This window comes from Puntigrus tetrazona, chromosome 2 (genome assembly GCF_018831695.1).
Source record: "Puntigrus tetrazona isolate hp1 chromosome 2, ASM1883169v1, whole genome shotgun sequence".
In the NCBI taxonomy this organism is placed as follows: domain Eukaryota; kingdom Metazoa; phylum Chordata; class Actinopteri; order Cypriniformes; family Cyprinidae; genus Puntigrus; species Puntigrus tetrazona.
In genome coordinates, this window is record NC_056700.1 from 17,434,066 (window position 1) to 17,447,021 (window position 12,956).

General features: G+C 37.7%; 1 protein-coding gene across 2 annotated transcripts; it reads right to left on the bottom strand.

Moving 5' to 3' along the window:
* Positions 1–757: 757 nt before the first annotated feature.
* mfsd14a2 (major facilitator superfamily domain containing 14A2) lies at positions 758–12,863 on the bottom strand. 2 transcript variants are annotated; one of them, XM_043254215.1, is made up of 12 exons: positions 12,658–12,863; positions 10,889–10,978; positions 7,903–7,965; positions 7,461–7,588; positions 7,066–7,180; positions 6,598–6,816; positions 5,869–5,982; positions 4,969–5,040; positions 4,670–4,782; positions 4,018–4,115; positions 2,833–2,999; positions 758–2,760 (listed from the first exon to the last, which is right to left on the bottom strand). In XM_043254215.1, the coding sequence occupies exons 1-12, from the start codon at positions 12,739–12,741 to the stop codon at positions 2,548–2,550; spliced, it is 1,476 nt and encodes a 491-aa protein (XP_043110150.1). In that variant the 5' UTR covers positions 12,742–12,863; the 3' UTR covers positions 758–2,547. The 2 variants fall into 2 exon arrangements, with proteins under 2 accessions (XP_043110150.1, XP_043110140.1); XM_043254205.1 differs by having other exon boundaries at positions 10,889–10,984; positions 12,658–12,862.
* Positions 12,864–12,956: the final 93 nt, after the last annotated feature.

Consider the following 12,956-nt stretch of genomic DNA (forward strand, 5'->3'; position numbering starts at 1 on the left):
TAATTATTCAGCTTTCAGGTGAAGTATTAATCCAAATAATAACAAAATAGACTGGTTTTGTGTTCCAGGGTCATATATTTGTAGTTATTTAAAATATTACCTATAATATCCTTGATGGTCAGCCATTTCAGGTTTAAATCAAAGTGCACACGTGCGCATGCGTGCAAATCCTAACAGTACTTAGACTGAAAATAAGCGCCAATTAAATGCAAGATGATCATTTGCATATTATTACACGTGGTGTTATATTGTGAAACTTTGACTCGGCTCCGCAAATTGTGTTTCTCGCACATCTCGTTTGCTTCCATTTGCATTCGACGCATTTCAGACACATGCTGTCATTTGGTGGCACAATCAGGCCTGCTAACTTTTATAGTCTTAAACTACAGCACATAGATTCACCAGTAAGCAACCCGCATTACGAAAAGCCGAGAGAAAGCGCTTCTAGAGAGCAAACAACCCATGCGCAGTACAGGTTAGTTATGCCGTGCACTGCTGCCCTCTGGTGGATTAACATTGTAAAAACTGCTTTGAAAAAGACAACGCAGACACCTCAGATTTCAAGATTAATATATTAATATTAATATATATCTGAATACGGGGAGCCTAAATAAGTTTCCTCATTGCCCGCTTTTAACTTTGTTAAACCCTGAACAAATCGCTTTTATTGAAAAACGTAATTTTTAAATTTTAGCAGAACAAGTAATTCCAAACAAACAGCACTATAAACCATCTTTTTGGAAGAAAACACAAAGACTTCAATATCAATAAACTTTTAATAAATAGTTTCTCATTAGTTCCTAATATTTACAGCCGGTTCACCATTCACATATAATGTTTCTATTCTTTTAGAGCACATTTTAGGCACAAATTAATTGGCTTTTTTTTTACTGAGGCAAACACCAGATTTCTTTGCAAGTTAGTGGCTAGTGGATGAAGTAATTATGCAGGTACAAAACAGGATGATAACATTTGTCTCTGTTCCTTGCTAGGATATATGACGAAGAATTCTATTCAAGTTTGGTCATACAGATCAATGCAGATTTCAGTCCGTTTTAAATAACATTTACAAGGTTTTCAATGCTGTAAGAGAACACAATAGTCCAAAACGCTAGCTAAAAGAAGTTACACTAAGCCTGTGGATCCTTTTGTTGATTTGTCTTGAAAATTACAAATACCAGAAAGTCAATAAAAACACACAAAGACAGAAATAAAGTCATAGGTATGGCACCTAAAACCAAATGAACAAAACCTAGACATCAATTAAAAAAAACAACAAAACTAAACAAAAATGATCTGAATGCACTTGAGGTTTTCTCTGGAAATTCAAATGTTTATGTTGAGATCTGATAAAAGTACTTAAAGTCTGTCTCACCAGAAAAAAAAAAAAAAAAAAAAAAACACCGCAAATAGAAATCGGCCACAAAATTTGGGGTTTAAAATTACAACGACGTGCCCGGAAAGCTCAGCTCTAATAGAAATACCACGTTTAGAGTCTAGTATAATACCACAGAACTTTGTAACCTTGTACATCCTACAGTAGCAGCATGTGTGATATTAATTGACTGGATCTAGCGACGCTCATCCAAAAACATGTAAGCTAATCCACCCACGTCAGTGCTTGCGGTAATATGAAAACTAGGTATGCGGTCAGTAAGCTCGTAACCCTGCTAGCCTGTTGTAACATGGCAGTGCTGACGTTCACAGGGAGCTCTGGATGCGAGGCGGATGACAAACGAGAATTAAATATGCGCAGGCTCCAACAGGAGCGATACGATTGACCCTTCTCAGAGCGAAGTCTTCATTTGGGTTTAGTAATTGCAATAGAAAGTCACTTAAAGGCATCTTGTACTTGCCCTGCATGAATTCTGACATTCCTCTCATGATAGAAAAGGAGAGGAAGTACAAACCATTTCATCTGATGTACAAGAACAGAAACTGTTGGCAGAAGGGGCATGATACTACAGCGATGACCGTAAAACGACGCCGATGACTTTCTTTCTTACATTTCTTGGTAGCGTTTCCTCTAGGATTCAAAGAGAAGGAGAAGCTCAAACGCTGTATCTGTAGTACAAAACCCAAGAAGAACCAGTAGAAAGCAGCACATCAAAAGTTAGCCTGTAACGTCACGACAGACACGTTCCCTATTGTTACAGTTACCAGGTCTTTGGACAAGGAACATTTATATAATTTATGTTGAAATTCTGAAAGAGAAAGAGAGAGAAAAAACAAAACTATGTAACAGTAGAAATAAGGAAAACCGTCACCAAGTCTGTATCGGCACACAACTGCGTCTGCTTGCATTTCGCTCGCTTGTGCGAGGCAAAATGTCTTTAGCTCCACTTCCTGCTCCTCAAGGCCAAGGTCAGCTCCCGGTTGGCCCAGTTACGCACTTGTAATATCCGCACCAGTTCCCACAGCTCGAGGGAACAAGAGAGGACGGTGATGCCATCTTGTGTAAAAGGTGCGCTGCACGTGTGCGTTTGGGGAAGTTGGGGTGGTGATTGTGAGGGGGTTTGGGGTTCGATGTCCGCCCCGTCAGTGGGGTTATACGCTGCTGTCCTCCAGCAGAGGCTCCTTGCCCTCGCAGGGTCCGCCCTGCGAACTGTGTAAGTGGCTCTGTGCGCCGTTGTTGTGCTTCTTGTAGCTGCCAGGCCGTAGGTTGAGGGCATTGTGCTCTGGGATGAAGAGGGCAACCAGCAGGGACAGCAACACTGAGCACGCTCCGAACAGGAAGGGAGGGCCGGGGATGATGGCACTCTGAAAAGAGGGATGGGTGGGTAGGTGCGTGTTTTGTAATATAGAGATTTCTTAATGCTTATTATGACTCACCTCATCTGTAGGATTGGCCATGTTGGGCTTGGCACCCTTGTCTGGGCTATCTGCGGGGTCCATTTCACTGAGCTCCACATGGAACAGGTAGAAGACAAAGCCGTAGAGCGCTGGACCCAGACCATTACACAGTCCTCGGATTCCTGTGATCATCCCCTGCACCACACCTGGCATGAAAACAGGACCAATTGAATGAAAGTGCTTTTTTTCAAATCACTTCTTTAAAATAAATTAAAAAAAGGTTAACTGTTGAGAAAACATACATACATACATACATACATACATACATGCGCACACACACACCGGGTTTATTCCTATGGTGGACTAAAATGTTCTTTAAGCTTGTTTAAACTGCTGTATGCTGTATGTCAGTCAGCTTGAAACTTGGACTGTGATTGGACTCATGGACATGTGACAATACCATTTTAAACCAAACCAGTCAAGAAATATACTTACACAGTTACTTAAATATACACTATAATGCAACAATACAGTACAGTTCAAGATGTAGTGCAATTTGTTTTGAAATAAATTAACACTTTTCCCCCCCAACAAGGACAGTCAACAGCAAAGACACTGTAACAAAATGTAAAAAAAAAAAAAAAAAAAAAAAAAAAGAAACATTAAGTAGCACAACCATTTCCTGCAGAAACATGTAACAAAAATTATGTTCTATATTAAACCGTTTTAACCGGTACTAATTTCCCAATATTACTGTATTCTTTATAACAAATGCTGCCTTGTAAGAATAAGAGACTTTTTGTTGACATTCCTCAAAAAAAACACCTTTAACTGTAGTGTATTTATTTCATTAAAATACTTTTAGATTTTAAAATGCATAATCCTACATTTACACAAAATATAAAATATCATTTAACATACCAATATAAAAAATACTTTCAGTCATAACATTAAAAATGAATTAAATTACCAGAATTTGGTGCACCCTTAATTCAACAAACTTCCTAAGTTCAGACAGTCATTGCGGAGTTAAAGTAAACTGAACATGTTTATTCTGCACTGGCTGATTGCATTTTATCTGATTTGTCATGCAACAACAACAATCATGCAGCTTATCAAAACGATTCCATGGCAAAGCTTAACTAAATGTGCCTGTCAGAGGATTTGTGTGTGAATGTGTTGAGACACTCGTCGTCTACTGTGGCGTGGCTGCATGTGTCTCACCTTGTTGGTCAGGGTCTGCGTTGCGGGACACTATGGCACTGATTGCTGGGAAGGTGATGCTGGACATGGCAGCAACGGCCCCAGCGGCCCACATCATCCTTAAGAGACAAATCAACCGTCAGACTCTCACAAACACGCACATAAGACTTTCAATGCGTTTTAGTTTATGCTCATGTGTAACTGGTTTCAGAAACACACACTGATCCAAAACACACACTGCTGAGGTCATGTTTACTTGTCTATTTGAGTTCCAGCCAAGAGACACAGATAGATTACTTGCTGATAGCTTTCCTATAGTTCAAAGAGTAAGGCACGGTGCTAGCAACACCAAGATCACGTGTTCGATTCCCAGGGAAAGCTTGAACTGATAAAAAATTTAATAAAAATTACATGTGTACCCTGAATGCATTGTAAGTTAGAGTGTAGATGAAATTGTATGTGAAAGTTAAAATGATGCTGGTAATGGCAGGGTATGTTTTAGGAAAGTATTAAAGCGCGAAACATCTAGTTCAAGTGTTAAAAAAAAAAAAAAACCTGTGAAACATCACAATAATAAGTACTGATTAAATGTACAAATCCGACTACAAACTGAACTCTACCACGTCTAATGAAGAGCGCTGCCCTCTAGTGGGGTTCTAGATGATCAACTCACCAGGGCTGGGAGCCAAAGCCATACCAGGCCAGCTGTAGGATCTGAAAGCCGAGGCCTAACAAGATAGTGTTCTTATTCCCTATAGAACGCATCAGGATTCCCAGGACTACCGTCTGCACACAGAGAGGAACCGTTACTCTGAAATCTTCACTGGCGTCCATTTACAACCGAACGCCTGACGCACTTGCACAGTGAGCAGATTAGCACGAATGCACACATGCTGTGCTGCTCCGAGTCAGGCGGTACAAACTTACAATGGAATGGGTGGGAAAAAAAAATTAAAAATCCTGGAAACCAACCTGAGCCAAGATGGACAGGATTCCCACCACTGCAATGAAGGCAGCAACTGTTTCTGATGTAAATCTAATGACCTGGGAATTAAAGACAAATGTTGCGTGGTTGAAAGTTGACACAGTTTGAGAAGCTTTTATTATTCAGGTTCTACACATTCAATAAGTGCTGTCAAACAATGAATCACAATTAATTACATCCAAAAGCGTGCATAATGTGTGCATTTATTATGCATATATGAATATTTTGGAAAATTTACATTTATATATATTATATTAGCATACTTAATATATAAACAAATATATACATGCATGCATTTATATATACACATAATAAATATACAAATATTATGTAAACAAAAAACTATTTTGGATGTGATTAATCAAATTTCATACACATGCTAATGTATACATTATAAAACATATTAATTTTCAGTGATTTATTTTCGAGTAACTGTCAGTCAAAAAAAAAAACTGTCATACAATGAGGTTTCTAAAAACTGCAGTGATCAGATGCACGCACATCATGCCTGTGGTACTGTGTGCATGCATCTCACAAAACCACACAACGCTCTGATCTGAAATATAGGCAAATGGCCTTCTGCAAAACAGATTCACTTTAAAGGAAGTTAAATGAGTTCACTCAAAATGACTGAAGCAGTTAGATCAGTTACTTCTAACTATTTACTTGGAGGGTGAGGGAAGCTATGTGAAGTATGACTCACAAATACGTGACTCAAGTTGGGTATTTGTTTAAGTCACAACATGCTTTGAGTGTTTGCTTAAACGTCAAGATACATTCTTGCTACCTGCAGCGAAAAGCAGCTGCAAACTCCGAGATCAGCCATGCCATTACCTAGTTATAGATCTGCATCTTTTGGTATTAATACAAAAAGGTATGAACTATACCTGTCTGAGATACAGGAAGAAACTGGAATACTGTCCAGCCTCAGGCAGGTAAGACAGGAAGACTGTGATGCAGATCAGGAGAACTGTGGAGTCCTGGCCCACCTTACGCAAGGACTGTGAACAAAAGAGTCACAGAGAGAATATGAGACTGAGGGAGGGTGACACTGAGTGAGGATGAGTGGGCAGCAGCAGCAGCACAGCAACATGATTCATTTAATAAGCGACAAAGAACATCTTTGCTATTCTTCTTCAAATGCTTACGCGGAGGTTTTCTTTTCCATATCAAAATGATAGTGATTAGAGGCAACAAGGCAACCAGAGTGGGAATATGTAAAAGTTCAGATGGGGAAAAGAAAAAGTATTTAAATTAATAAAAATTTTAATTAATTGAAATTAATGTTTTATTGAAATCAAAATGTAACGGTAATAATTATTTATATAACTTTAAAATGTCATTTATTCTTTAATGACAAAGTTTAATTTTCACCCTCCTATTATAATAAATAATAATGAAAGAAAAATCTTACTGCGCCCAAAAATGTATTGCCTTCCAAAAAAATTGGGTTTCTTAATTTGTTAATTGTTTATTATTTATATTTTATTACTTTATTTTTCATATTAGATTAATTATTTATAGTTTAATAATATTCAGCTGGCAGCTATGATATGATACTAAATATTTGTAAACTACATGAACTATGGCTGCTTTCATTGACATCAGTGACTCACTGCAAAAGGGTCTGCCTGCTCCCATGAGATGGGGGCTCCCCATGAAGCTGGTCTCATCTTCTCAGGCAAGGACTCAGGAACAGCTACCAGAATAAAACAGATGTCTAGCAGAGCAATGGCCGTGGCAAGGATTACCACCAGAGTATCTCCATACGCCTCTGATAGGTAAGCACCGATCGCTGGGCTCGTCACCAGACTGGCTGCAAACGTGGCCGATACCTGTGGGCAATGACCGGAATCTTAAGATTAATTCAAACTGTGCTGACCGCAAGGGAAATGTTTATTAACACAATGTACACCTTCGATTCTTATTTGGTTGGTAAAAACAGAAACCGCAGACGGTTGTCAAAACAACAGGAAACCAATATCCAAAGAGCTACAAAAAAAAAAAAGCAATTGCCGCTGCACATACGCTGTGAAGTCAGCGCAACATCAAAAGGAAGTCATGAATCATGTTCCTCTGCTCACCAAGCCATATGCTGTGCTCCTTTCATGCTCCTGAGTGATATCAGCCACATATGCAAAGATCACAGAGAAAGTGACCGCAAACACACCAGACATAGAGATCACTGCAAAGTACCACCTGTGAGATCAGACAGAAAGAATGAGGAAATCATCAGAAAAATGCTTATAAATAAAATTGCACGTGGGTGTGTGTGTGTGTAAGTGTTTTTTTATATTCTACCCAGACACAATTACACATCAGCAAAAAAAAAACAAAAAAAACCCCAACACACACACAAAAATTTTTTATGGGTGTCAAAATGTCATAGAAAAAAAGCTTTTCTTTGTTCATAATATTTTCAAATAAAAAACCTTTTTTATTTTGCCTGTCTGAATTGGTCTTCATGTAAGAGACGTACCATGGGCTGATCTTCATGAGAGGAATGGGAGCGCAGGTGAAGAACACGGTGAGCAGCAAGAAGGACTTCCGGCCCCACACATCTGACAGAGCACCGATGAGAGGAGCACTCAGAAAAGACAGCAGGCCCTGAAAGACATGACTCCCTTAAAAAAAATGGCACATTTTCTTCTAAAGTTACTAAGATATTTGAATGAGCTTGTCAGGATGTGATAAAGCAAAAACACTCAGGTCAGGCTGATCACAGAATCTTGTGTATCAGTACATTATGTACCCACTTCACCATATTTATGGACATCACTGCATGACCAGGTCTTATCATGAATAAACATGGCAACCGAAAGAGCAGCGAGCTTCAACCATGACTTATCTCTTCTCACATCAGAAAGAGAGAACGAGGAAAAAGCAAGAGTAAAAGTACATGGCTGGAGTCAATGTCCTACCTTGACACCATGAATAAGTCCGTTCATCAGGAATGTGTGCTGGGGAAATGTCTGACGTAACACCTGAAATAAAAACAAAGATTGACCATAAATATATGCTCTAACACAATAATCTGTTGGCAGCACAATAACCATGAGCTGGAAATGAATCACTAGCTTTGCTCTCGGACAGGCACTTCTACTGGACAACAATAAGGATTGGGCAATTCGTCACAGTATATTTACACAGACTCAAAATATAAAAGTACCAAGAACCTTAAAATGATTTTTAAGATTCATCTTTCTCTCACGAGTACAAGGCAGAGATGGTTTATTAAGCTCTTATTTACTAAACATCCGATTTCTATGAAACATTTAAAAACTGACTTTATGTATTTTTACATCAGTGCGTATAAAACAAAAAACAAAAACCATGACTACACATCTGTCAACCCCCCCCAAACCCCTCCCCCCCACAAATGTGTTTATGTAATATACAAATAATAAATAGATCAATAAATTTCTGTATCTCTACTTATTGCTCTGGAAATGCGTACACGTTTGATAACATCAAACACACATACAACATAATCCATTTCAACATTAGAAATTATTAATATGGTATAAAAACATCTGTAATGTTTTTTTCAGTGTAAAACACCCAAGCTGCCCAAAGCTTTGTTTGCTACATGATTCAAAAGGTCATTTGTTTTTCCAGAGCAATGATGAGTGTCATTTGTTATTGCTGCTTTTCTTTGTGAAGGTGACAAAATAACCAACTCAAGTACAAAACATGTTATTTTGACTGTGCACTGACATGACCAACCTATAATAAAGCACAAGACAAGGCTGTTTTAAAACAGCAATGTAACTTGTGCATTCTGCTTTCTGTTCGAGGCTGAGCACAAGTACCGTCATAGGCGTTGAAGGCAGGTGCAGGCCTCTAACCGGAGAAATGATTCCCACAGCTTGATTAATCATTAAACTCACTGTATACAACAGTGTAAATGTTTTACATAAGTACATAAGGGTACAAAAGGGATCTGTCCTTTTATGATTGGGAGACAAATCAATTGATCTGTACACAAACTCAAAAGAGAAAGTCTTCACTTCCTAGAGGTCCTAAAAGGGAACATTAAGCTTTTACTTGCACAGCAGCATGGCTAATTCTTGATTCTGCTAGCCTAAAAAAAGGCATTCATCAGTTATTTTCTGCACAACTATAACAAAAAATGTATTCAATGTTGCTGGCCTGTTACAAATTACAAATTACGTGCATTATTGTACAAAAATTATTCCGCTAATATACAGGTCAGAGTCATACAATGAGCAGTCTAAAAAACCCACAATGTTGGGAAAAAAAAAAACATTGCATTCAATTGCATTGAAACAATTAATAAAAAGCATGCAAACCAGATGTAAGAAGTTGGAACCTATTGTTTCTTCACATGCGTTTCAATTGGTCTTGTTTAAGAAATGATGGGTGATTTTAAATTGTACTGAAATGTAGTGGCGCTTTTCTCCTCTCTAGAATGAATGCTGTGAACAGACTGTTCTGTTGCTCTGCTGGGAGATGAAAACAAAGCATGTGAACATTTCACCTGCTGTGTTAATTTGATATGGCACTCAGATTTTAGCGAGCACTGAAGCAGAGCTCGATTGCATTGTCTGAAGAACTGCGCCTCTCACTGAGACACAAGACTTGTCAGTGTGGCGTTCAGCTGGAAGGGTTTGCTAGGCTCATTAGTGCTTCAGTATCAGAGGCTACTAATCAAATAAAAAGCCAGAGCAAAGAGCACGGAGGCTACTTTCTGGATCAGCTGCACCAACTAAATGCAAATCCTCCTCCCAAATTAGGAAATGAGGACAATGAAGGGTCACTTTATTCATTTGAGAGACATTAAGCAACTAGGATCTATTTAAATTTTAGGCACTATCAACAACCAGTAACATAACCTAAAAAATGATCACTAGTGAAAATGTTATTACATTATAATTATTAAGTGACATTACTTTTGTATTTTAACATTTTATTTAATAATTTTAAATATTTTTTTTAAAAGTTCTCAGATGTTTGATATGCTGCGGCTGATTACACCATATAAATTATATCAGGGCTCATATAATAAATCTATATGGTTTTGTTTATTCTGCTGAATTACTGACAGAACAGACAGTGGTTAATTCAGCAGAAAATGCCAATATTTGCAGATGCTGATATAGCAATAGAATACTGTACATCCCTAGAAACAACCCTACAAAACACTGACCTGGAAATATCCAACACCTTAATTTAATAGCAGTAAGATTAAAACTGATATTTTTGTCATATTTACAATACCACGTCAGCACATTTGCATTTAAACGCATGTTAAAATGTATTGAGCTTGGTCTGATTGATCCAGATTTCGCTTTCTGACCTGTACTGAGAGTCAAACCCAACACTGCTTTCAGTTCATGCATTATTCAAGAAAAGGAAACTGTGATTCCACTTAGCATGCAGTGTAAATCTTAAGGAAGCACCGGTTACAATCAGAGCCACAGCTCACTTTGAGGCAAAGGGTTTCAAAGCACGTTGTGACTGTACTGGACACAGCATCAACAATAGTATCGTGCTGACGGGCATGAAAACAACTGGCACAAAGTTACATAGTAAATCACAGGTTCAGCTTCATTTAACACCATGTGGCCAGACAAACCCTCCAGTTAGCCTCTGGAATAAAACGGTCATTATTAGCATGCCGCTGTTTGATGTTTCTTTTAATATGGCTGGGTTCATTATATTCCGCAGACACAATCATCTAAAACTGAGTGCATCATTCTGCCCTTTCCATTTGATCAGGATTCATTTATTCAGAAATTTGTAGAAGGCTCCTCAGATCTGGGCAGTGGGAAATGTCACTCCTTGTTATGGATACAAAAGGAAAGAAGGATGAATGCAAACATTCATTGCTAGTAATTCGCTCTAATCTGAAACTGTGAGGGCGATGAAGCAAATCTGGTTTACCGTAAGCATGGGAGTGGTGAGCAGTCCCCAGGCAAAGAACTCCAGGAAGATAACCACCACCGCATGGTAGACACTGGGCTCTCCAATGCCCTGTGGCTAAACAAGGAGGATTTACATTACTAACAATACTACTACAAACAAACAAAATAAGGTTGTAACATGAACAACATAGATAAAGAAAGCAATAAAAAGGAAGTTTGTACAAGAGAAACAGGAGAAGGCATGAAAAACAGATATAATGTATTTGACTTGATATGTGTCTTTTTGATCACTAAATAAACAAGATCACAGTTTAAAGTAACAGAGTCCAAATGACCTACAACGCCAAACTCATTATCTCACACTTACTTGTTCTTTATCTAGTGCACTGCAAAAGCTTTCACTTTAGTTTTTATTAAACCAAAGAGCATTGGTCTGTGTCAAAGCAGCTATTGTGTCAAACGTTTAAAAGATTTTTTTTTATGGGAGTCTCAAGCTAATCACCTGTAATATAAGTCAATGATTAGAAAGCTCTTGTTATATACACAACTTGTTTATGGTACAGTGTAAAAGCAACTTACACTTCTTGGAAAATGTGTAGCGTGTTCAAATTACATAGGAGGTTTTTTTTTTTTTTTTTTTTTTTAGCAAACATTATTTAGTCTGGTACAAAATTGACATTAAATTTGTTATGTTGGTTGTGATTGTATTTCTTAATCTAAATGTAACAAAAAAAATAAACAAACATGGGCTGGACAATTAATCAAATCTCAGATTAAATAGTTATATAAATATATATTTATTATCTAACCATAATTAAGGCTGCAATTTAATTGAAGTGTATTAGAAAATTAGGAAATGCTAAGGCAGGTGTTTAACGTTATTTAAATTTACATAATTTTCAAAGTTTTTGTGGACAGACATTTAGTGTATTTTTATTAATAAATAAAAGGTTAAAAAAAAACATTTTAAAAGCTTTTGGGTTTAAATGAATGAAGAAATATTTTTTTTATGAAACTTGGTATTAAACCATGTAAAAACTTGCAAATACAAAGTACACCACCAAATTAACAAAACTCCATGATTTCAGGGTGTATATCAACATTTTGTTTTACTTTACAATTAATCTTAAAGCCTTAAAGAATCTTAAAGAAGTGTTTTCTTCATAGACAATAGTGCCAATATATAAAGGAAAACATCCTTCTTGATCCATTAACATTTGACAGCCCATTATTAGCTGTCTTGACATTTTAAAGCCATATCGAATAGATTTACAAGCAAAACACCACGATAAAACCATACACACATTATCCACATAGAGAACACATCATACAAAACATATGTCATAAAAAGCTTGTTGATTTCTATCCTGATGGGACACCCACTTCTGTCATTGGTGGTCATCATAAAGCCCATTTCTTTTGATAAATTACTCATTATCCTATTTTTAAGCTTCCAGTTTCGTTTCTAGGTTTTAAACATACGGTAACTCACTCGATGTCAAAACGCAAGCAATGATTGATCTGGTTGGCTTTCTTGCCAGCTGGCTTGTTGTTTTCACTGTTGGCTGCCTAATGAAACTATTGTCTCTCACAAACGACTATTCATTTCTTCTCGTAAGTAAGAATATACGAGTTCACACCGGGAAACCACCGGAAGGTATCTTGCAGGTTGCGATCGAAACGACACTCAATGTAGAGCTGTTACAGCTCATCCTGTAAAAACACTTGCTTAGCCTGCTAGCCCTGACTAGCATATGGCTAACTGCCACAAAGAAATGTTTTACTCACAGTGCCTCCATCTTTAATGATGATTTTCTTGGCTAGAAGAATGCTGCGGTTCAGCCGCTTTTTCTTCTTTTTCTCTCCAGTCATTGTTAACTTATATCCATTCTTGTTTGTGGGAGATGGACCTGCGAGGTGTGGCTAAATATTAGTTTGCCGTTAGCATCCACGCTAAGATATGCGACTTCCTGTCCGTAGTCCTCGCTCTCGGGAATCCAGCCCATATTTCTCAGTGCGAGCTTCTTATTGGTTAATGTCATACGGGAGTGGTTTTCCTCGCGATTTGATTGGTCGAGTGTGTCGTC